Genomic DNA, 22311 nt, shown 5'->3' on the forward strand with positions numbered 1-22311 from the left:
ACGCAGCACTTTAATTGAGGGCCAAATAGCAGCTTGAGGCTAAAACCTTTTTTATGTTTTTCTTTTGCGATGTGAAACTTCAAACATAGTTTTTTTTTGGCAGCGTGCGTCGGCCACCACTGGCTCTGGCAGAGAAGCCACATTAGTCTGTTTCCATTATGGGGCTAAATAATAGGGGGTCGCACGAGAATGAGATGCAGCCATGTTTTATAGGTGCTACCCAGCAGCATTGGCAAGGAGGACCTGTGGCTACTGTGGTACAGAGCGAGGGAGCACGTGTGTCGGAAGGGGGGGGGGGGGGATGTTTAGGGGGTGGGCGTGGTGCGGGGGGGTCGTAGTGGTGAGGCTATTTTGGGACTAAATGAGGCCTTGTTTTATTACCCGCTTATCTGGGGCCACAACCTACGACAAAAGGATTAAAGGGAAGTTGGTAGTTGGACAGTCATTGGTAGAGACGTCTCTCAATCACACAGGAGCCACACTCACGTTTTCTGCATAATGCATTGACCCTGCGGGGAGGGGGAGGGGTGTAAGGGTGCTTTGAAAAATAATGATCTCAATCCGTACAAAAGAAGAGCGATGAGAGGAGAGAGACGAGAGGCAAGATACATTATTGTAACCATTCAGAGATAAATCACAAAAACGACTCCTGGACGACATTCGACAGCTTTAAAAAGCCTCCCTAATGTATTCCTACATGTGAAGAAACGGATATATATAAATGCATAACTCCCTTCTGCGTTCCTCTTATGATTTCCGTCCTACCTCTGAAGGCTGCGGTTTCGATGTGGAAATGGGTGCTGTAGGGGGAAAAGCAGAACCAAATTGCTGACAGAGCCAGCTGGGAACCCCCCCCCCCCCCCCAAGCTGGCCTGATTTGGCCCGGTCCTGGCCCTTCTCTAGCTGAGTAGCCTGACATTAATGAGCACCACCACAACACTAATGGCTACCAGGACACTGTGGTGGAGCTGCAGTGTGGTACATATGGTCGCAGAGGTAGATTCTGATGTAAAGTACTTATCGGACGGTCACAGCAGAGGTAGTGGTGATCAATGGTGATCCATTTTGTGAATACATTTGTTCTCTAATAGTATATGTTGGCAGACCGCTCCTTTGGACAATCTGTTAACATTACTGCTACGAAGTAGGGATGGGCAAAACTCACAAAATTGCTATTCGATAGTCCCTGGGAACAATTTGAATACTAAACGAAACCCCCTCCCTATAATAGCGAACGTTGAGATAATCAAACAAGCAAGCCAGCTGGCTGCTGTCATTGCAAACAGCTAGATATTTAGCAGACTAACATTATTTCCAGGAACAAAAGTTACATTGTTGATGCTTGAAAATGTCTGAGCTTCCACGTTAACGTATGGTTTTGTTTTTACTTAATAGCTAATGTGAGATAATCCAACGAGCGAGTTAGCTGGCTGCTGTCATTGCTAACAGCTAACGCTAGGCTAGTGGAGCAGGCAAACATAAAGTAGGGGTGCACCGATATATCGGTCGCGTATCGGCCGATATGTGCCTTGTTGACTGCAATCGGCCTATCGGCCGATAAGATCAAATTTACCGATGGTAGTGGCCGATAATTATCAATTCTATTTAAAAAAAAATTTATAAACTAAATCCTCAATTTGAATAAAGTGATTAATCTGATTAAATTATTTTTGTTGTATTAAATCAGAATATAACTCGTCATTTTGTCAACATAAATAATCCAATACGGGCACGGTTGGTATGAAAGTGATGGGGACGTCTTGATGGAGCGCCGAGTGCCAAGCGGATGCAGATAGGCTACATCATTTATGATAAATGTTTTATTAAAAATTTTATGATCAGTCATATACTATAATAGTATAATACTATAATATTGGTGTAGCCTAATCTTTATCTGCAACTGTGAAGAAAACCCCCATTGGTTTAAACAGAATGAATAGACACATATATAATTATTATCTGAACAATCGGTATCGGCCGCAAATGTTCATATCGGTGCATCCCTAACGTAAAGCATTCATTCTGAAAGTTACATCACTGATGCTTGAAATGTGTGAGCTTAGTGAAATAACATGACAAACCTACAAAACGTTGCTACAATGTAACATCTCCAATCTCACTTTTTTCATCTTTTCTGTTATATCAGCTGGTAACAGACTGTTATGCTACCACCTGGCTAGCTAGCGAGCTTTACATAGCATGCTGTTCAGTGGTGTAACAATTAACACAATGTAGATGCTGGTAAAAACAAGGGAACATTTTCTTTTTGAGACAAAACAATATTCGTGTAAACTATTCAATTTGTTTATAATTGAATGACTATTTGAATATCTTTTAATCGTTGCCCATCCCTATTATGAAGCATATTATTAATTAGCATGCATAGCTTAGGTCAGTGTAATGTTACTGTTTCTCCACTGGGAAAGAGTCAAGACTGAAGACTGCATCGTTTAATTCAAAAGTCTGTTCGGAAATGTTGTATTATGAAATAACTTAAGACATTCAGGGGATGTCTGGTCAGTGGTCATGTATTATTCTCCCGGTTTTCATATCAGAGAGTGATCCAAGAACATAATCACGCCAGCCACCCAGATGAATGTCAAAGCTATGGGAGGCGGTTGGGGTCAAAAAGGGTAATGCAGTTAATTGCATTAATTTTGAAGGTGTTATGGTAAACGTTCCATGTACCACATGTGTGTGGAGCCTGCAGTGTATGTAGCTAGTACTACTGTACTAATGCACATTCTATAACTTGTGCTTGTTCATATAATGGCCTTATACTGCGAGTAATCTCCTTATGATGGAAATATTTATATATACACTCATGCTTGTCAGCCTGCACCACTGTCCTGCAGCATATAATAACTAGAAAGGTATGCCCAGTAGAGTGCAAATCTCCACCAGCCACACGTTTCTTCTCTCTCTCTCTCTCTCTCTCTCTCTCCACTATTTTAAATGCAGGCCATTACTCTGTCACACTATTACACAGTATTACACTATTACACACTATTACATGGTAAAGCAAATATATTTATAGGGATGGTGATGGGGTCAGCTAAATCAATAGGCTTCTTCTTCTTGGGGTCATGGATTTACACAACAAATATCAACTCAACTTTATTCTGAACTACAACTTAAATATTAGATAAATCGGCCATGTAGTTTGCGAGATATAGCTGTGTAAATTGTAATGTTTGGCCTGATTGTGGTGCTAGTGGAAAGGCCATGGGGTCACCAAAATCAATACAGTTAGTCCTACAGTGGTCATGAATGTGCACAACAAATATTAGACCAATCAGCCTTGTAGTTTGTGAGATATAGCTGCAGACGGGAAGAAAGCCCTTTGTGTCAGCCCTCTTTGAAGAAACAGTCATCTGTAATTATTGCTGCGTTTCATCCCTGGTAGCAAATGCAACCAATAATCACTCTTGCATGACCTAGCAACACATTTCCGAGAAACCCTGCTTGTTTGTTTGTGTTCGGGAGATCACATGACCCCAGTACCCCATTCTCTACCCCCCTGCGCCCCCAATACATGGAGCATCAAGTGCATTTCAAGTCGCAATGTGGAAGTCATTAGCCACAAATCCCAACAAATATAATAACAGGGTGATTAGCCCTCTCTGAATTATCCTCTGCTCTGTCTTTTTTTTAAAGAGCGGGCTGGTCTTGTTGCTGGGGTTGTGTGGTATCCTGCGAGCGCAGGGCTTGGTTGGGGCGAGTCCTCCCTTTCCCGGACTTTTTCTATTTGTAGATCTGCATGTATTTTATAGGAGGAGTTTTTTCTTTCTTTCATGCGGTGGTGGTTCTGTTTCCCATCACAGCCTGTGATGAGACCACAAGAAAGCCCCGGCCCATGTGACGAGAGAGCAACGCAACGGTCGCTTGGCGACAGAGAAAGGGGTGGAAGAGAGGATCTGAGGTGGCGATAGTCCAATCAGCGGCCCACCAGACCCCAGTTTGCACCAGGACAAGAACGAACTGTTCAGATCCCCGTCAATCTGGCCTACACAGTGGGCCTTATTTTGTTGTTGACGGATGTGCGGCCGTCCACAGGGCTTTTAAACGCTCCATTCATCTTTATGATAGCCTCACTTATCTCTGGGTCCCCGTTGATCCCCTACTTCCCATTCCCACCACAAGCAAATGGTGCCTTATGACCACATCAAAACGCTGCAAAACGCTGCCATATTTACCATCACGTCCTGGAAGGCTAACTTGGCCACAGCAGGGAGAAATGATTGCCAACAGCAGCTCGCACCAAGCGGCCCGTGCGCACAGACAGACAAGCACTACTAGGGATGGGAGAAAATATTGAGAAGAAAACGACATAGTTTGTTTCATTTGACTCTAATCGAATTGGGATTCTTAAAATTCCAAGATCGATCTCTATGCCATTTCTCAGTGGATGTTTTGAAAATGTTCGCTTTTCCTAATGAACCTCCCATCCTGCAGATGTCTCTAGTTTACCTTGAGTTTCTGCTGAACAAGAACAACTACGGAAACTAATTTGACTAAATTTGACAATTACATACTTTTGACAACAATCGCAGGTGCCGGCCCCCTGAAAACCAGCACTGTTAAGCTTAATCAAACTGATATCAAATCGAATCTAAATCAAATCAAATTGGGACTTTGTGAATGGAAATCAGATGGAATCGGGTATTCAGTGTTGATACCCGGCCCTAAGCACTACTCTATACTTGGCTAAACCCCTCCCCGAGGTGCCGCTATTGAGGGACGTGGCCTCATCTGGGATGCGATCGGTCCCCTCTCTCTCCATGCCTCCCTGACGTTATCCTCCTAGCAGGCTGTGGTCGTGACTACTTTTGGAGAGATGTGACTCAGGACTGTGCAAACTCACCATCAGCAATCAGTCTGTTTGCAGTTCACCAACTAATCACATTAGGCCTAACAAAAATAATGGTTGGTTTCAGGTTGCCGACCGACCCTGCCGATTTAGGTGCGACCCAATATATTTTATGAGTTTTAAAAAAAAATTATATATTAAAAAAAAAAAAATCAGTTTTTTTTTTTTTTTTTTTTTTTTTTAAGAATAAAGTTTCATAGAAATCTTAGTCAAACATTTAGTATTATGGATATTAAACATGCTGGCAGAGTACATGCATCCATGTTGTTGTGAACATTTTAACCCTTTCACTGCCACACGACAGCCGGTTAACCCTTTCACTGTGACAATACAGAAGGTTAGCCCTTTACTATCACACAACCGACGGCGATGCTCCATCATTAGCATCATTAGCTCCGCGGATGCGGAGCTAATGATGCTAATGATGGAGCATCGCCGTCGGTTGTGTGATAGTAAAGGGCTAACCTTCTGTCGTGTGGCAGTGAAAGGGTTAATTAAATAAAGAAATTCCCTATCCATAGTCGCCGTGGGAAAGAATAAAAAAAAAAATTAAATAAAAATAAATTCCCTACCTACCCATGGCCAAACTGACAACCAACCTGAAACCAACTATTAATTTTGTTAGGCCCAATTGTCCTCTGACTGCCATTCCATCCATGGTATCTTGTTTTCTCCCCCTCCCAGCTCCACCACACATGAGTGGCTAGTAGGGCTGGGTGATTAATGGAGTTTCAATAAAAATGTACAAATTGCTTCCCAGGATCATGAAAACAAGGTACAGTAATTGACATAAAAAGGATTATTGTGCCGTGTGGCTCTCATTGTGTTGTGCCCCCCGCCCCTGCCCCCAGAACCCAAACAGTAGTTTCAGCTTGTGTTGAGATGGAGGAGGGAGCCACGGCGTGTTTCTCCCGGTATTTTGAAACTTGTAGCTCTGTCTTTGGTAACTTGTAGAAGATGACGGGTGTCAGCCTTTGGTTGAGAAGAAAGTTAAAACAAATTTAGTCATGATGTTCTCAAATCAATGAATAATCGTGTGTAATAATCATGATTTCAATATCATTAGATTTTTGCCATAATCGACCAAATTAATGTGGGTGTATATTCACCTACAATCTTTAGCAGTTTGCAGATGGAAAATAACCCATATCGCAGAATATCGGTCTACTCCAATATTTACAAACATTACCAATGTAAGCAAAGAAAAAAAAAATACAGCCACAAAACACAGCAAATTAAAAGCTGATATGTAAATGTCTACTCTAGTGTTAACCAATTGTATCAAGAGCTGAGTCTTATCACCTAGAGAGTGAAAACATGTCTCCATTGCCATTTTAACACATTCCCGGCCAAGCACGGACATGTCCGTGTTTCGGATCCAACGGTTGGCGGCCAACCACGGACATGTCCGTGGCAAGGTTGTTTTGGCTTTTATTCCATTGTAATATCCTACTCAATGTCACCGAGCGGCACTGCAGATTTACCCTACTCTTGGAATTCGGAAAAGTGCATTACCGGCCAGATCCTCGTAGGGGCGCTGTCTCGATAATGCAGTGTTCCCTGTGGCAGAACGGTGTTTTATTTTTTTTGACTTTGAATGGACTTTCCTGTTAGGGTGAATCTATGCGTGTAGCATGTATCATCGAATACGTTTTGGGAGCTGAATTCAGTGTGCAGTAAAGGAATATAGCATCAGCCAATGGACATATGGATCTACCAGATGGCCATTTTGAAGGGACGGTTTATAGTGTCAATTGACAATGAGAATGGACAGATAGCAATACTATAAAGTATAGATTTAGCTCTACAAACAGCCTCACGCACAATGAATACTTTTTTTGATTTGCTGGCCGTATAGAGTGAGATTAGACGGATCCAAATGGCCCCGAATGTGTTAATCTTGGTGGTGGGGCTACCCACTTTTGTTTATGTTATGATCACGGATTGGGCTTTTAGGCTGCACTGCTTCTTTTATGAAGTCACATTCCACTTTGCACCGAGGTGGATTTACGATCTGCCGGCTGATACCCTTCCGTGCTGAGGCAGAATTAATTTGCTGGGGGAGAGGAGCCATTTACAGACAATAGAGTGCCATCATAATTACAGGAACCTGACACCCTGCACCTCCTTACTGCTGGTGTGCCCCTGTCAACCAGACGATGGATAACGGATAGGCCTGACTGAACAACGCCCCAACTACTTTAATTAAAAGTGATTTTAGCTAACACAGTGAGAGCAGCCAGGGCTTCTGATTCTACTCTGAGATTAACATCTTGTGGGTCCTTGGGAGTGGGGTGGGGTTACAAGAGATGTGTGTGTAGGTGTGTGTGTGTGTGTGTGTGTGTGTGTGTGTGTGTGTGTGTGTGTGTGTGTGTGTGTGTGTGTGTGTGTGTGTGTGTGTGTGTGTGTGTGTGTGTGTGTGTGTGTGTGTGTGTGTGTGTGTGTGTGTGTGTGTGTGTGTGTGTGTGTGTGTGTGTGTGTGTGTGTGTGTGTGTGTGTGTGAGAGAGAGAGAGAGAGAGAGAGAGAGAGAGAGAGAGAGAAAGTGCACATGCTAACATGTTTGATGAGGGAAATGTACCTATAGTGACCTGAGTTTGTACTATAGTTGTGAGTGATAGGAGGCACATCACATTTGAGTATCCAATAACTACACACAGGGACCTTTTATTCTTTATTGACTATATTTCACTCTTATTTAGGATCTACACGGGTCTGCTCTGTAATGTCTCACAGTAGATTCATATGAAACACCAGCTCGGCTCTGTGAAGAGGCTTTATTGAAGTCGTCCAGCCCTGTGACGTAACATATAGGTCTGACTCACTGAGCGACCTTCCAAAAACACTTCCAGTCCCCATCTGTGATGCTGCTACTGCTGGGTATATAACACATAGCCACAAGGTACAGCTGTCTGAGAAGGATGAAAGATTCCCCAAAAACTCTTTTCCTCTGGAGAGGAGTTGGGAGGAGATGACAGAAAAGGAAGGGAGAGGAGAGAAGATGAAAGAGGAGGCCAGAGAGAGAGAGAGAGAGAGAGAGAGAGAGAGAGAGAGAGAGAGAGAGAGAGAGAGAGAGAGAGAGGGGGAGATAGAGAGAGAGAGAGCAGGAATGGACTTGAGAACCTGGGACTAAATACAGAATCAAAAAGAGCCTCGCACAGCACCGCAGTCATCTCACCAATAGGCATAATGACTGTCACATTGCAACGCATGATCTCATGCTCAAATGAGACAGCTTTGCTTGCTGAAAGGGATCATTGGCTAACCACGTACATAGCAACAAGACCCATTGGAGACCAGCCAAACAGAGGAAGAAAAGTCTCTCTTTTTTATTTACATTTATTTTTATCAAGCATAATTTTGTGTTAGTGTGTTGTGATATTGTCCTATTAAGTGTTAGATTGCAAAACAATGAAAGGCAGACACACTGACCAGTGACCACCATACTGATGTTTACCAATATAAAGAAGAGACAAGCAGCCAGCTGCAGGGCCCAAGCACAGTGAGAATCTAAACTTGATGTAACAAAACATCAAATCCGAGCGTTGCTTGCTATACAAGTCTTTTAAGTTCTGTAGTGCCTGAGATGTGGCCGTTGGGGGAAATGGCCATGTTGTCCTGATGGTGGCACTATAGAGCACAACCAGACGTAATTGCTACACGTTGTGTACACCTCACGAATGTGTATGTTAAGTTTGGTTGCTCTAGAATTGTTTGGCAATGATTCCTTCCTTCTGGTTTGTGTGGCCATGTTCATGTGTTAGGTTTAAAAGGTTAGGAAAACAACAATTCTGTGGAATAGCCATGATGTTGTAGGCAGTTGAAATGTGCTGTCTGTAAAAAGAAATGGTGGCGAGAGCCAACTTTGTGGGAGAAAAGGAGTTATTTTTTTGTATTTATTTTGTATTATTATCATATATGATAATTGTCTATCAAAGTGTTGAATTGATGTTATTGTATCTCAGTGCCATCAAAGCAGGCATGCCGTCTTCCCTGTGTATAGAAAAGCTTCCAACACAGCCTGACGGGAGGCCCCCTGGTGCTGAGTGTGACCAGATACGATGGATCATCAGACTCCCATCAATTGTTTATTTGACTTCTCTTTTTCGGAGAAGAAAAGACTTGCGCCAACCATTGTTTTGGTTTAGCAACCATGCGCTCTCTCCCTCCCTCCCTCCCTCCCTCCCTCCCTCCCTTTCGCTCTCTCTCTCTCTCTCTCTCTCTCTCTCTCTCTCTCTCTCTCTCTCTCTCTCTCTCTCTCTCTCTCTCTCTCTCTCTCTCTCTCTCTCTCTCTTTTCATCCCTCTCTTTTCTCTCCACCCCATATGGTTGTCATACACTTTTCCTGGAAATTCAAACCATGTCTGCTTTCCCAGTGTATCTTTTCAGTTCCTCCCCCCCCCCCCTCTCTAAACTCATGTGAAACTTTGGGGTGACATTAATTGAAACAATACCGCCGTGATTGATGTTACTCAAACACGTTCGCCCAGCGTTTGAAATCAGACCGGGCAACAAGTACAATTATTCCCAAGACTTATCACAGATAATCATACCAAATCCATTAAAAAAAAAGGGTAGAATCCAAATCCAATCCACTGAATCCACTTGTGCAGCTGGGTGGTTAAAACAACTCGCTAAATCTTTGATTCTAATCTAGAGTAGGCTTTTTCCCAGCTCTATAAAAAACAATGCACTTTCATTCAACAGTTTCTTATTGTTTTGCTTGTTTCCCCCCCCCCAGAATGTTACACAGCCAATGGAGAGGACTACAGGGGCTTCCAGAATCAGACAAGCCTGCAGGGAGGTAAACCCTGTCTGTACTGGAACGAGACCTTCCAGCACCCCTACAATACCCTCAAGTACCCCAATGGAGAGGGGGGTCTGGGAATCCACAACTACTGCAGGTACTGAGGCCCGCCTCCAGAGCTGGGAGGAGTAGTACCAGCCTGTTGGTGTTAGTCACAGAACATGTGAAGAACTCATTATCGGCATCAACTCTGTCCTTTTTCCATTGGAATTCTATTCCAAATTCAAATGGTGTAGTTGTGACCATATAGCAATTATGTAGATCCTTGTAGAAATGACCAACGATAGAATGGCAATGATGTTGACGGCAACGCATGGTGAGCGGGGGACCCTGATGTAAACAAGACGAAAGTTTTTCTCTGGTCTGCATCCCCTTAACAATTGTGTGTATTGAGCTGTACTGTATTGTACCCATTCTGCAATCTGTTAATAAAGTTTTCAATCAATCAATCAAAGCGATCACACAAACTGAGTTTTCACTGGGGTTTAAAGGAAGGGAACAGCGGGATGGTTTATATCTAAAACCGTTCCTATTCCACTCATTAACATAACCGCCTGGATTGTGCACAAACAAACAAAAACAGCGAGAGTTACAAGAGTTGCCAGATTCCTAAATGTGTTTATTTTTCTGCCATGTTTTCCAGCATGCTCTGCACTACACTGAGCACTTGACACATCCTCAAGATAGATAGACAACAACCACATTTTTATACATGGCCATAATGAACCAACCACCACCACCCCTGGGGGTTGGCTGCTGTAACAGAGAACCATCCCAAATAGTATCAACCCTAGATTGAATTAGTCATTTTAATGTAACAAATCCTGAAAACAGCAGAAGCTGGAAATATCCGTGCAGCATTGCCATTTCTGATCCAGAGAGCCAATGCCTGTTTGTTCGCCTACGGATCTGCTAAATTATATGTATGTATATGTTTGTTCTCCTACGTATCATTGCCTACGACAGACTGACCTCAATATGTGACAAAGATTTCACCTTCCTAGAAAAATACTTTCTAAGACAGTTTCTAAACTGAGGGAAAAGAGGTCCCTATCTTTTCGTGATGGATTCAACGCAAGCGATCTCACTCAGACATTCACCTCTGAATATTTTATCGTTCTGCGCCCCAAAACAGAACATTAGCCCTGTCATCATGAGGAAGCAGCCGTGCTTGAAGAGTTTGCACAAGCAAATCTCCATCACTCTTCCCTGGAATGTCAGGGGGACATTGGTGGCTTTGAGGGTCTAGAAACCCCTTTTATCCTGCAGTCACGCTCAATGTACGCCTGTCAGCAATGTATGCATTCGTGTCGAACTTGTGTATTTGTATTGAGCCGCACTCCTTCGTGAGTCGATGTTAATCCGTGGAGACTTCCAGAGTGGTGGCTTGGCCTTCGAGCCGTAAGAGAGTAGGATCTCTTCCCCCGAAAGCCTCGGAAACATCGCTCTAAGTCATGGTCGTAAACTCATAAAGCAACAATGCTTTGAAGTGGCAACGGACGGATTTGTTTTTGCTTGGCTCGGCCGAGAAGTCTGAAGATTTATGAGATACATATAGAGGATAGAGGAAAGCTTCCACTGGATATTAAAAGCACATATCCGACAAGCGCTACGAAACTGACATCTTCATTGTTTGAAATCAACCCTTTTTCTATGATTCTGATGCACTCAGTGGCGAATAACCGGATGAGTATACAACAGCTTCCTTCCAACTGCCTGACAACTCATCGCTTTGTTGCTTCTTGGCAGGATGGATTCCCGTCAATGACCCACAATCAGGGATTGTAGCTAAACCTATTTCAGTCCTTCAGTTCTCCCTCTCAGATGTGGGATAATCACTCAGCAGCAATAGTATGGGGGACTGATGTGAAGTGACTACTTCAGCCTGAATAGATGAAGATGGCATTTACAAAGGCCTCAACCACTCCTTTGTTAGTGCATTATCCTGGATGGCATTTAAAAGGGCCTCAACCACTCCTTTGTTAGTGCATTATCCTGGATGGCATTTAAAAGGGCCTCAACCACGCCTTTGTTAGTGCATTATCCTGGATGGCATTTAAAAGGGCATCAACCACGCCTTTGTTAGTGCATTATCCTGGATGGCATGTAAAAGGGCCTCAACCACATCTTTGTTAGTGCATTATCCTGGATGGCATTTAAAAGGGCATCAATCACTCCTTTGTTAGTGCATTATCCTGGATGGCATTTAAAAGGGCCTCAACCACGCCTTTGTTAGTGCATTATCCTGGATGGCATTTAAAAGGGCCTCAACCACTCCTTTGTTAGTGCATTATCCTGGATGGCATTTAAAAGGGCCTCAACCACTCCTTTGTTAGTGCATTATCCTGGATGGCATTTAAAAGGGCCTCAACCACGCCTTTGTTAGTGCATTATCCTGGATGGCATTTAAAAGGGCCTCAACCACTCCTTTGTTAGTGCATTATCCTGGATGGCATTTAAAAGGGCCTCAACCACTCCTTTGTTAGTGCATTATCCTGGATGGCATTTAAAAGGGCCTCAACCACTCCTTTGTTAGTGCATTATCCTGGATGGCATTTAAAAGGGCCTCAACCACTCCTTTGTTAGTGCATTATCCTGGATGGCATTTAAAAGGGCCTCAACCACTCCTTTGTTAGTGCATTATCCTGGATGGCATTTAAAAGGGCATCAATCACTCCTTTGTTAGTGCATTATCCTGGATGGCATTTAAAAGGGCATCAACCACGCCTTTGTTAGTGCATTATCCTGGATGGCATTTAATAGGGCATCAACCACGCCTTTGTTAGTGCATTAGAAAGTGAGTCAGGATGGGTCTTTCAGCCATATGTTAAGCTATGTGAATTTGAGTTGCAAAACTCCTTATTTCCATCACAAACATCTTGCAATTCTGACATCTCTCTCTCTCTCTCTCTCTCTCTCTCTCTCTCTCTCTCTCTCTCTCCATCTCTCTCTCTCTCTCTCTCTCTCTCTCTCTCTCTCTCTCTCTCTCTCTCTCTCTCTCTCTCTCTCAGTCTCTTTCATTTAACATACCTCATCCATCCTTCACCTTGCAAACCAATAGATATAACGTAGGGCTGGGCGATAAAACGATAACAATAACTATCGCGATAAATTATTTCCTCGAAATAAACATGAAACGTGGTCGCAAAGTTTCGATATATTGATTTTCCAATCTTGGCTCCGTTCAGCCTCGGCTCAGCACACTCACTAACAACAACCAACGTTACGTGATGACGTGCTTGCGCACAACAGCTAACAACCAATCAGTGAAGGAGATGGCCGAGAGCGAAGTACACCCGGAAGGAGGTAGGACTCACTCAACAACAAGGCTTGCTAGGCTAATTAGCTTGCACGGCGATGTTTTATATATTTACGTGCCGAGTATGTGTGTGGCGTGAATTCTGAGGCCACGTTTATAGTAGTGGGGGTATACAGTGGACGTCGTTTCAATATATTGTGGCGGAAGAGAGTATTTTCATGTCATATTTAGCACATTGTCATGGAATACACCGCTTAGATACTACAGGCTTGCTAGGCTAATTAGCTTGCACGGCAATGTTTTATATATTTACGTGCCGAGTATGTGTGTGTTTTGAATTTTGAGGCCACGTTTATAGTAGTGTGGGGTATACAGTTCGTTTCAATATATTGTGGCGGAAGAGAGTATTTTAGTGTCATATTTATTGTCATGAGATACTCCGCTTGTCGGCTAACTGCTAACGTGCGCGGACTGATGACGACATCAACTCGACTTGAGACATTCGCAGCAGCATATTAAGTTAATTAAACTTGACAGACATTATATCGACGATAATTATCGATATCGAATTATATGAAAATAATTTTATCATTTTATCGCAATAACGTTTTTGGTCATATCGCCCAGCCCTAATATAACGGTGTATAAGAAATAAAGAGAGAGAGAGAGAGAGAGAGAAAGAGAGAGAAAGAGAATGAGAGAGAGAGGGAAAGAAGAGTGGGGGTATGGTCTGTCTGATCCCTGAGCCAATGGAGGTTTTATGGGACGTTGGCCGAGGCCAAACCGCAGGTGGATGATGAGAGGCCAAGGATCGTCACATGTCTTTACTTTAACGCGCCTCCAAGCATGGATCGGGTGTAGGGGCTAGCAAGGTGTGCGTGCATCTGTGTGTCTGTCCCACAGTGTCCCAGGGTACCTGTACTGTAAGGCTTAGACAGTGAGGCAGGTGGAGCAGGGGCAGGCAGTCAGAGAGCAAGGGTTGAGAGGCAGAGAAACAAGGGTCATAAAGCACTGTGTTCCCTGCACTGATTTAGTTGAAAGGGCTCTGTGGTGGTGCGTGGAGAAAGAACCCTAATAGCCACCACATTTCATCTTTATAGCCCGCTATAAAATAGGCCAGTGAAAGCAGGGAGGACTTGGGCAGAGGGACATGTCACATGTATCCCCAAAAAAGGAGAACGAAGCTCCAGAAAAGAGTTGTTCGATGACTCAAAGCAACACAACATTTTCTGTTAATCAGTTGAGTTAAAGGTGCGCCATGTAGTTTTGGGGGAAAACATTCTAGGGTAATATCGGGTCCCTGGAACATTGTTTCAAGCTAGAAAGTGACCTGAAAAGTTACCGGCATTTCACTGTTGTTGCTTACAGTAGTAGGGATGTTTCCCAAACATACGCACTATTCAGAGAAGTATCTTCTAGGCTTACGTTCACAGTGCCTCTGTTTGGATTTATGATTACATAAGATAATAATTATATGAATTACATGTATAGTAAACATTTATTTTGTAAGCAAATTGCATGCTCTGCTAATGTTATCCATACCGCATAGTGCACCTTTCACCTCGTACCGAATGGCATACCAGACTTCATCCTGGATGGTGTACCATGCCCCCAGGAGGTGGTCACTATGCACTTTACATATGACCTTCTTCCTCCTCTTCTCATACTTCCCCCTGGCTTCTTTTTTGAATAGTTCATGGCACATCACGAGGAAGGACATCGCAGAAATGGAAAGGGCAGATTTATAATGCGTTCATTCATTGTGGCCTTCCAATATACTGTTCCCACGGGCTGAGATTGGACTCTCCACTCCACCGTTCCATTAGTATGAGGTTGTGAAGTATGTGGTGGTTCAGTGCGTGGTAGAGTGGCTTCAGTGTCCATTTCCTGGCTATTTATATGCGTGTGTGTGTGTGTGTGTGTGTGTGTGTGTGTGTGTGTGTGTGTGTGTGTGTGTGTGTGTGTGTGTGTGTGTGGGTAGAGTGTCCACTATAGCTGCTAATGTCATTACCTTATATATACAGTATAAGTATATGTGATTATGGCATTGCCAAACAACTGCCTCTTTGAACTGCTGCGGTCAGGCAAGCGATACCGGAGTCTCATGGCAAGCACAGAGAGACTCAGAAGAAGCTTCTATCCTCAGGCCATCAGGATGCTAAATGACAATAACACTATGTAACAACCATCAAATACACTCTCAGCACACACATCCACACGCACACACTCACTTTAAACAAACAACTCACGGCAGCACCCACTTTACCCACTTTAGACACAATCAAATCAAATGTATTTGTAAGGCCCGATAACACACGTTAATGTCCCCATGGGCCGGACACGTCTTCTTTAAACAAGTCAAGAAGAAACATCACAATAAATCAAGAACAAAACAAAAACACCATGAAATCCAAAATAAAATGTAAAATGAATAAATGAATGCAACACTCCCAGACATACCCCACGCGAAGGTAAGGAAAAACTCACTAAAAACCTAGCAATAGGAAAAAAGCACCACAGGCAATGTGGAGGGGAGAAACCTTAGAAGGGCCGTTCAAGGGGGGATCTCCCTTCTTAGATGTCGGTGATAGTAGTGTTGCTATAAAACAGGCGAAACAGTTGGTAAGCATGTACATATATGTGTAATGAAACACATCTTCTAACGTGTCTTCAAAGTGTAGTTATAAGCGTGGTGTGGGCAGGGTTGAAGCAAACGAATCAGCATGAGGTTCAGGTTCTTGGAAAAAGGCTCTTCTACCGTACCTGAAAAAAGCATTTGATTTCCAGCCCTCTCCGCAGGTTCTCTCCAGTTCAAATTCAATGATTCTGAGGGTTTTATGGCCACGCTGTGTCAGGGATTTGAAAGATTATCATAAATTTTATGATTGGAGTACGTGGAAAATGGTTATTAAAGAAAAGCTTTTGAACAGCGGCCAGCTGTGAACAGCTGCTTTTCTCTGTTCTCAGATGGAGGCCGTGTTGCCTTCAAACACGAGACCAGGCTTTGAGGCTGAAATTGGCTGTGGGTTGAAGTGTGTCTGGTTCTCTCAGTGCAATTGTACCAATTAAAGTAATCTTGAACATTTCCATTAGGGGTGTAACGGTACACAAACACCACGGTACGGTACGTACCTCGGTTTTGAAGTCAAGGTTCGGCACGTTTTTGGTACAGTGGGGGAAAGTTTGGCTTTCCATGTTCCACTCAGGGGTGATGTAGTGTGCAGTAACTAATTGTTATATATATCTAATTATATTAGATTGTGAAAAAAACAGCCCCCGGTGGCCGGTCGTTAGTGGTTAACATACCGTTGTATTCGTTCGGTACACTACACAGCCGTTCGGTACGGTACACACTGAGACTTGTTCGGCTCGGTACGGATACGTGTACCTTTACACCCCTAATTTCCATATAAATAAATGTATATTACCAATTGATATAACACTATAGTGATTCTACTTATACCCAGCTCTTATATTTGCTGTTCTCGGCTGTTCTAAAGTTAGTGATACATACACACAGTCACCAACAGCAACAGCAGTTTGTTTGGAGTGAATAGAAGACTAACTAGTACTAAAAGTAGTTGGAAAGCAAGTCAATACAGTGCAAAGAACGCAACAGCAATGATCGCTTATCACCAATACGCGTCGCCAAAATAAACAAAAATGCGGATCTTAGGGATTACCACTTTAAGTGTCCAGCCTTGTTCTCGTGTGGATCTACCTTTCAACAAGCTCTTCTACTCAGAGCCATCATTCATGTGCAAGGAAGTGAATGGGCATGCATGGACACACACACACACACACACACACACACACACACACACACACACACACACACACACACACACACACACACACACACACACACTCACATGCACACAGAGTCACCTTGGGGCAGGATTAATTCCACTTCTCTTTCATGTTGGTTAGCCCCGTCACCTTTGCTGGTTCCCAGCTGTATGTGTACCGCTACGCTTTGCTCGATTCATATCACATAGATTGAAATTAACTTTTGAGGTATGTCATTTTATTTGACTTACTCAGAAGAATTTTATATGACCTATACATACAATCTGGGCCACTTACCCCAGATCTGTTGAAGTAGTCCAACTTCTTTTCAACAGTGTTTTCTGGGGGCTGATGTCTTGATTAGAACGTAACAAGTCACATTCAATTCATCGGGGCAGCACCCAGAAGAGACACAGACTCTCCAGAGAGAGAGAGAGAGAGAGGTAGTCTCAGGTATCTTGCAATTCTGACTATTATTTCCTCATTCCGTCTCACCCAACACCTCTCTCTCTCTCTGTGTCTTTTATTCACCATACCTCCTCCATCCTTCCCCTTGCAAAACAATAGATGTAAGGGGGCATAAGAAAACATGGAAAATAACACAAAACTCCCATACCTACTGGGAGAAATACAACAATGTGCAAACACAGCAGCACGATTTGTGAGCTGCTGTGACAAGAAAAGGACATCCAATGGAATACAACCACCATAAAGACTGTCAATCATACAAACAAATAAAGGGAAATAAGTGGAGTGGGGGGGGGGGGGGGGTATGGTCTGTCTGAGTGTGTTAACACATTGGGCGCCGGGCATTGTGCCCATCATTATACCCAGTCTGCCAGCACTGTAACCCTATGGAGATGTTTACCTTCTTTGCAGGGCTATAACTTTTTAAATATTATAGCTATATTGACATTACTATGGCCCATTCAACATTGATTATCTATCGTTTTTAATCTAGATTAATCTATCTGCAATCCTGGATTTAATCTAGATTAATCTAGATTAAAATGACTCAAAAAAAATAAAAAAAAAAACCTGCCGAAGGCATTCAAAATATGTGTGTTCTACCCAAATAATGACCAGAAGTAAGTCCTTACTTTTTCTTTCCTCCTTATGTTTCTCAGGCCAGGTGGCCCATTACACCATGAGCCATCTCCCGTTTCCAAATGCATTACAGACTGGTTTGAAAAAGCTGTTTTGCTATGATAATTGGTAATGAAATATCAAATAATGTTCAATAAGATGTACTTGTGTTTAATAAGTTGTTTTATTCAGAAGTTAACACAAATAAATAATATTACCAGTACAGTACAGTATATAGCACTCTCAGGAGCAAAACAGAAAGAATCATTTCAAACTTGAACTATGTGACATGGCTTGAATCAACTGCTCCAGTGGAGTTGCTCAGTGGCCAATGGTGTCAACTGTGGTTGTACTGGGCAGCTCCCAGGTGTGAATGGAACTGTGTGAATGTGAAGCAGGGCGTCCTGAAAAAGAGCATCTGTGCTCAGCGAACCTACCCTGGGTAAATAAAGGTAAAAAAAAAGAAATGTAAAAAAAAAAAACATTTTTTTTTTTTTAATTTTTTTTAAGATTAATGCGTTAATTATATTATCGCGCGATACTAGTATAGCGTTAACGCAGCACGTTAACTCCGTTAACGGCCCAGCTCTAATTTTTTCATTCATACATTGTTGTGTTAATACCTTCGAGAATATAAGTATGTTTTTAAGCTTTTCTGCTGTAATTCCAAAAACGCTAGTTATAGGCCTTGACGCATATGATAGATTATCGATTGGCGTTTCTTTCCTATACACGCTATATTAAAAAATTCAAATGTTTATGATCGGTATACATTATGCTTCATCATGCGTGAAGGAAAGGGGGGGGGGGGGGGTCGTTTATAATTCCTTGATCGTCAGTAACGGCTTTATTTAGTATGGGTTGATATATTGATCAGACTGATTGCAAACAAGGAAATGGACAATCGGGCTGAAAATAACGTTAGTGTCCTCTTACCGTTCGCCGATGAGACTGGAGGCAAAATATCCCAATTATTTGACGCCGATCTCCTAGATCCATTTCCGGTTTGTATGGCGCAATAAACGCCAAAATCATATCGATTATTGCGTTTCGAAAGTGGATCCAAATGCACTCAAGTGTTTGTCTGGACCCACGTAACAAGATATGACTGCCGGAGGGATTTCCTCGATGCACCGATCGCCACTTCCGGTTTGACATGAGTGTAACTCGCCTGACCATCCACCAGGCGGCAGTATTGAGGCGTTGCAATCTCAGACTAGGTGCCGCTGCAGTCTGGAGGGAGGCTGGATGAATTATGAATGCCATGGCGAAAAAATTTAATATTGATCCCAAAAACTATTTACGCCGTTGTTGGCGTTCAACGCATGGCGGGCAATAACGACTTACGGCGTTATGGCGCACAATGTGTTAATAAATAAAAAAATAGGGAAACAATGTCCAGGCACGCACTCCAGGTTTTTCCAAATTTATTGGCAGCCTGTAATCATGGACGTTTTCGGTGTGAACACACCTTCTTCAGAATGGCTTGCATGACAGTGGAGTGCGTGCCTGGACATTGTTTCCCTATTTTTTATGTATGATATCAGAGGTTACAGCACCCAGTGTCAAGTCTAGTGAGGTGAGCGCGTTCTACTACTTTTTCTGCACAATGTGTAACACATCCCACGCCGGAAGCTTACGACGTGTTTCAAGTTCATGCGAATTCTGCCAATCCACGGCGTAACGACGTTATTGAGATCATATTTCATTTTTTCGCCATGTTATTCATAATTCCCCTCACGGAGCCTCGTCTGATGCAGTGGAGCATGCACAACTCTGCAACGCTTCAATACTGCCACCTGTGGATGATCGCAAGTGCCAAACCGGAAATGGACAAGTCGATATCGGTGCGTCTGGGAAATGCGTCCGGCACTCGCATATTGTTGCGGGACTGTATACACACGTCCGTGTGTAGCGATCGCTGCCATAACGCAATAATCGATACGATTTGGCCGGTATTATGATTATACAAACCGGAAATGGATTAGGAGATCGCCGTCAAATAAGTGGGATCTTTTTCCTCCAGTCTCATCGTCGAACGTAAGAGGACACTGACGTCATTTTCAGAGCGTTTGTTTATTATTATCCATGCAAACTGCTCTGATAAATATATCACCCATACTACATAAAGCATTTACTGACGATCACGAATTATAAACGACCCCCCCCCCCCGTTCATCCACGCATGATCAGTCATAACGTTTAGGATCATGTACAGTTGACATTTTTTATATAGCGTGTATCTCCAACAAACGGCATTTGATAATCTATATATGCCTATATATCTCACGTTCTAGGAATTACTACAGAAAACGATAAAAACATATTTATATTCTAGATGGTATTTTCGTATGAATCTGAATGAAAAAGTAAAACGTTCCTACATCCTGAACGATAGATAATCGATGTTGAATGGGCCATAGTAATGTCAATTTAGCAATACAATTTAAAAAGTTATAGCCCTGCAAAGAAGGTGAACATCTCCATAGGCTTACAGTGCTGGCAGAGAGTGGTATAAGATGCTCAAATTGCGTGGCGGGGAATGTGTTAAGGGTGCCAAAAATTATTGCAATATTTACTTGACGGCAGACTAGTACAGTATATGACAGTATTTTGTTTTCCTGTACAAATAACAATGTGATATGACATATCTTTTGTGTTTAACTTGTAATACAATTGTCATGTTGCTATTTTATTCAAAATGGTCTATGTTCTTTAACTTTTTTGGTACTGCTGCAATTAGTTAATTAACTCAAAAATATACAGTATGTCATTTTATTTTTACTTTGATAGCTACTGTATGTACCATGGATGACGGTATTGTAAAAATCCAAACCTTTTCATGGACATTCATATTCGGTATGCCTTCCAGCCCTGTGTGTGTGTGTGTGTGTGTGTGTGTGTGTGTGTGTGTGTGTGTGTGTGTGTGTGTGTGTGTGTGTGTGTGTGTGTGTGTGTGTGTGTGTGTGTGAGATTAAATACTATTTGGGGTGGGAGGGGGGGGGGGGTGCTTGGAAGACAGAATACAGAAGGCAGAGACACCACATCACTGGGTCATCAGAGGGCGTTGGTTGGTCCTGCACAGGGGGGTGGGGTGGGGTTGCTGGGGGGTTGGTCCTGCACAGGGGGGTGGGGTGGGGTTGCTGGGGGGTTGGTCCTGCACAGGGGGGTGGGGTGGGGTTGCTGGGGGGTCGTGTGTGCTGATGCTCGTCGTAAGTCATGTCTGCCTCTCCAGGGGCTGATTAGCACGCTGTAGAATGCAGTAAATTAGCTAAGTGGTTATAGATAAGTTCTTGGGAACCTTATATCATATGGGGGATATTATGTGCTGACAGGATGTGTGTGCATGAGAGTGAGCGAGCAAGAGAGAGAGAGAGAGAGAGAGAGAGAGAGAGAGAGAGAGAGAGAGAGAGAGAGAGAGAGAGAGAGAGAGAGAGAGAGAGAGAGAGACACACACACACACACGCACACAGAGAGCGAGAGAGATACACACCGAGAGAGAGGGAGAGAAAGAGAGAAAATGTAATCCAACTCTTGAGGCTTGCACCCTCCCACCCTTTAACTGTCATGGCAGTAACAGCCCCTGGGGGCAAACAGACAGGTGTCTCCCTCCACCCTGGGTGGAGCAACAAACAGGTGTCTCTCTCCACGCTGGGTGGAGCTACAAACACATACAGGCTCAGATCAGGATAGTGTCCAAACAACACTATATCTGTAACAAACTGGAAAACAAGGCCTGTGTGTTTGTGAGTGTGTGGGCGTAACTTGGACTAAGTTCACATGATAATGCACGGGTTGTGTTTCACGAGAACAAAGATTAGGCCTACATAAAAAAGGTGAACGTTTGTGCTTCGTCTTAGTGGGGGAAAACATCATAATTTGGTTTTAGTCATATTTATTATTTGTGTAGCAATATCACAATACATGTCTCATCAGGCTTCACAAGCCCACAGTGGAACAACACCCCCCCCTGACCTTCACTCTTACGGAAGATGAGGGAAAAACTCCCACAAAAACCTTAATAGAAAGAAATGTGAAGAAACGTTCAAAGGGTCATTCAAAGAGATCCCCCCCAACAAGGATGGCCAGACGTGCACTAGCTGCTGAAGTGAGTAACTGATGATTGGGAAGATAATTTGTATAATTGTAGTAATACATGGAAACAGGGGAGGAAACTAACTTTTTGGCTTACCAGGCAACTGGCGAGTATCTGATTTTTTTTACCAGCCAAACAGATTTTTTACCAGACAAAAAAAATCGCTAATTGTGATAATTACTTCTTTGTATGTCAAGCCGTGTCAATGTTGTGTATGCATCTGGGTAGGCACACTGTGCCTTTAAGACAGCACGGTGGTCTTACGACAGTGCTGTGAAGTACCGTCAAGTGTTGTGGTAACGTCAGTTGGGTTGGTGTGCTGTTGTGCACAGTGCACTGGTTGAGCTAGCCCCTTTCGTGACTGCGATGTGCAAGCCAGGGGCTTTTGAGCATGAAATAAAATGTCT

General features: G+C 43.1%; 1 protein-coding gene across 3 annotated transcripts in view; it reads left to right on the forward strand.

Moving 5' to 3' along the window:
* kremen1 (kringle containing transmembrane protein 1) overlaps positions 1 to 22311 on the forward strand; it is a 146339-nt gene that overhangs the window by 36834 nt on the left and 87194 nt on the right. For all 3 annotated transcript variants that reach the window (XM_084335680.1, XM_084335678.1, XM_084335679.1), the window contains exon 2: positions 9609 to 9771. In XM_084335680.1, the coding sequence (XP_084191806.1) occupies positions 9609 to 9771 (163 nt within the window). The remainder of the gene's footprint in view (positions 1 to 9608; positions 9772 to 22311) is intronic.

This window comes from Notolepis coatsorum, assembly GCF_963971535.1.
Source record: "Notolepis coatsorum genome assembly, chromosome: 1".
Taxonomy (NCBI): domain Eukaryota; kingdom Metazoa; phylum Chordata; class Actinopteri; order Aulopiformes; family Paralepididae; genus Notolepis; species Notolepis coatsorum.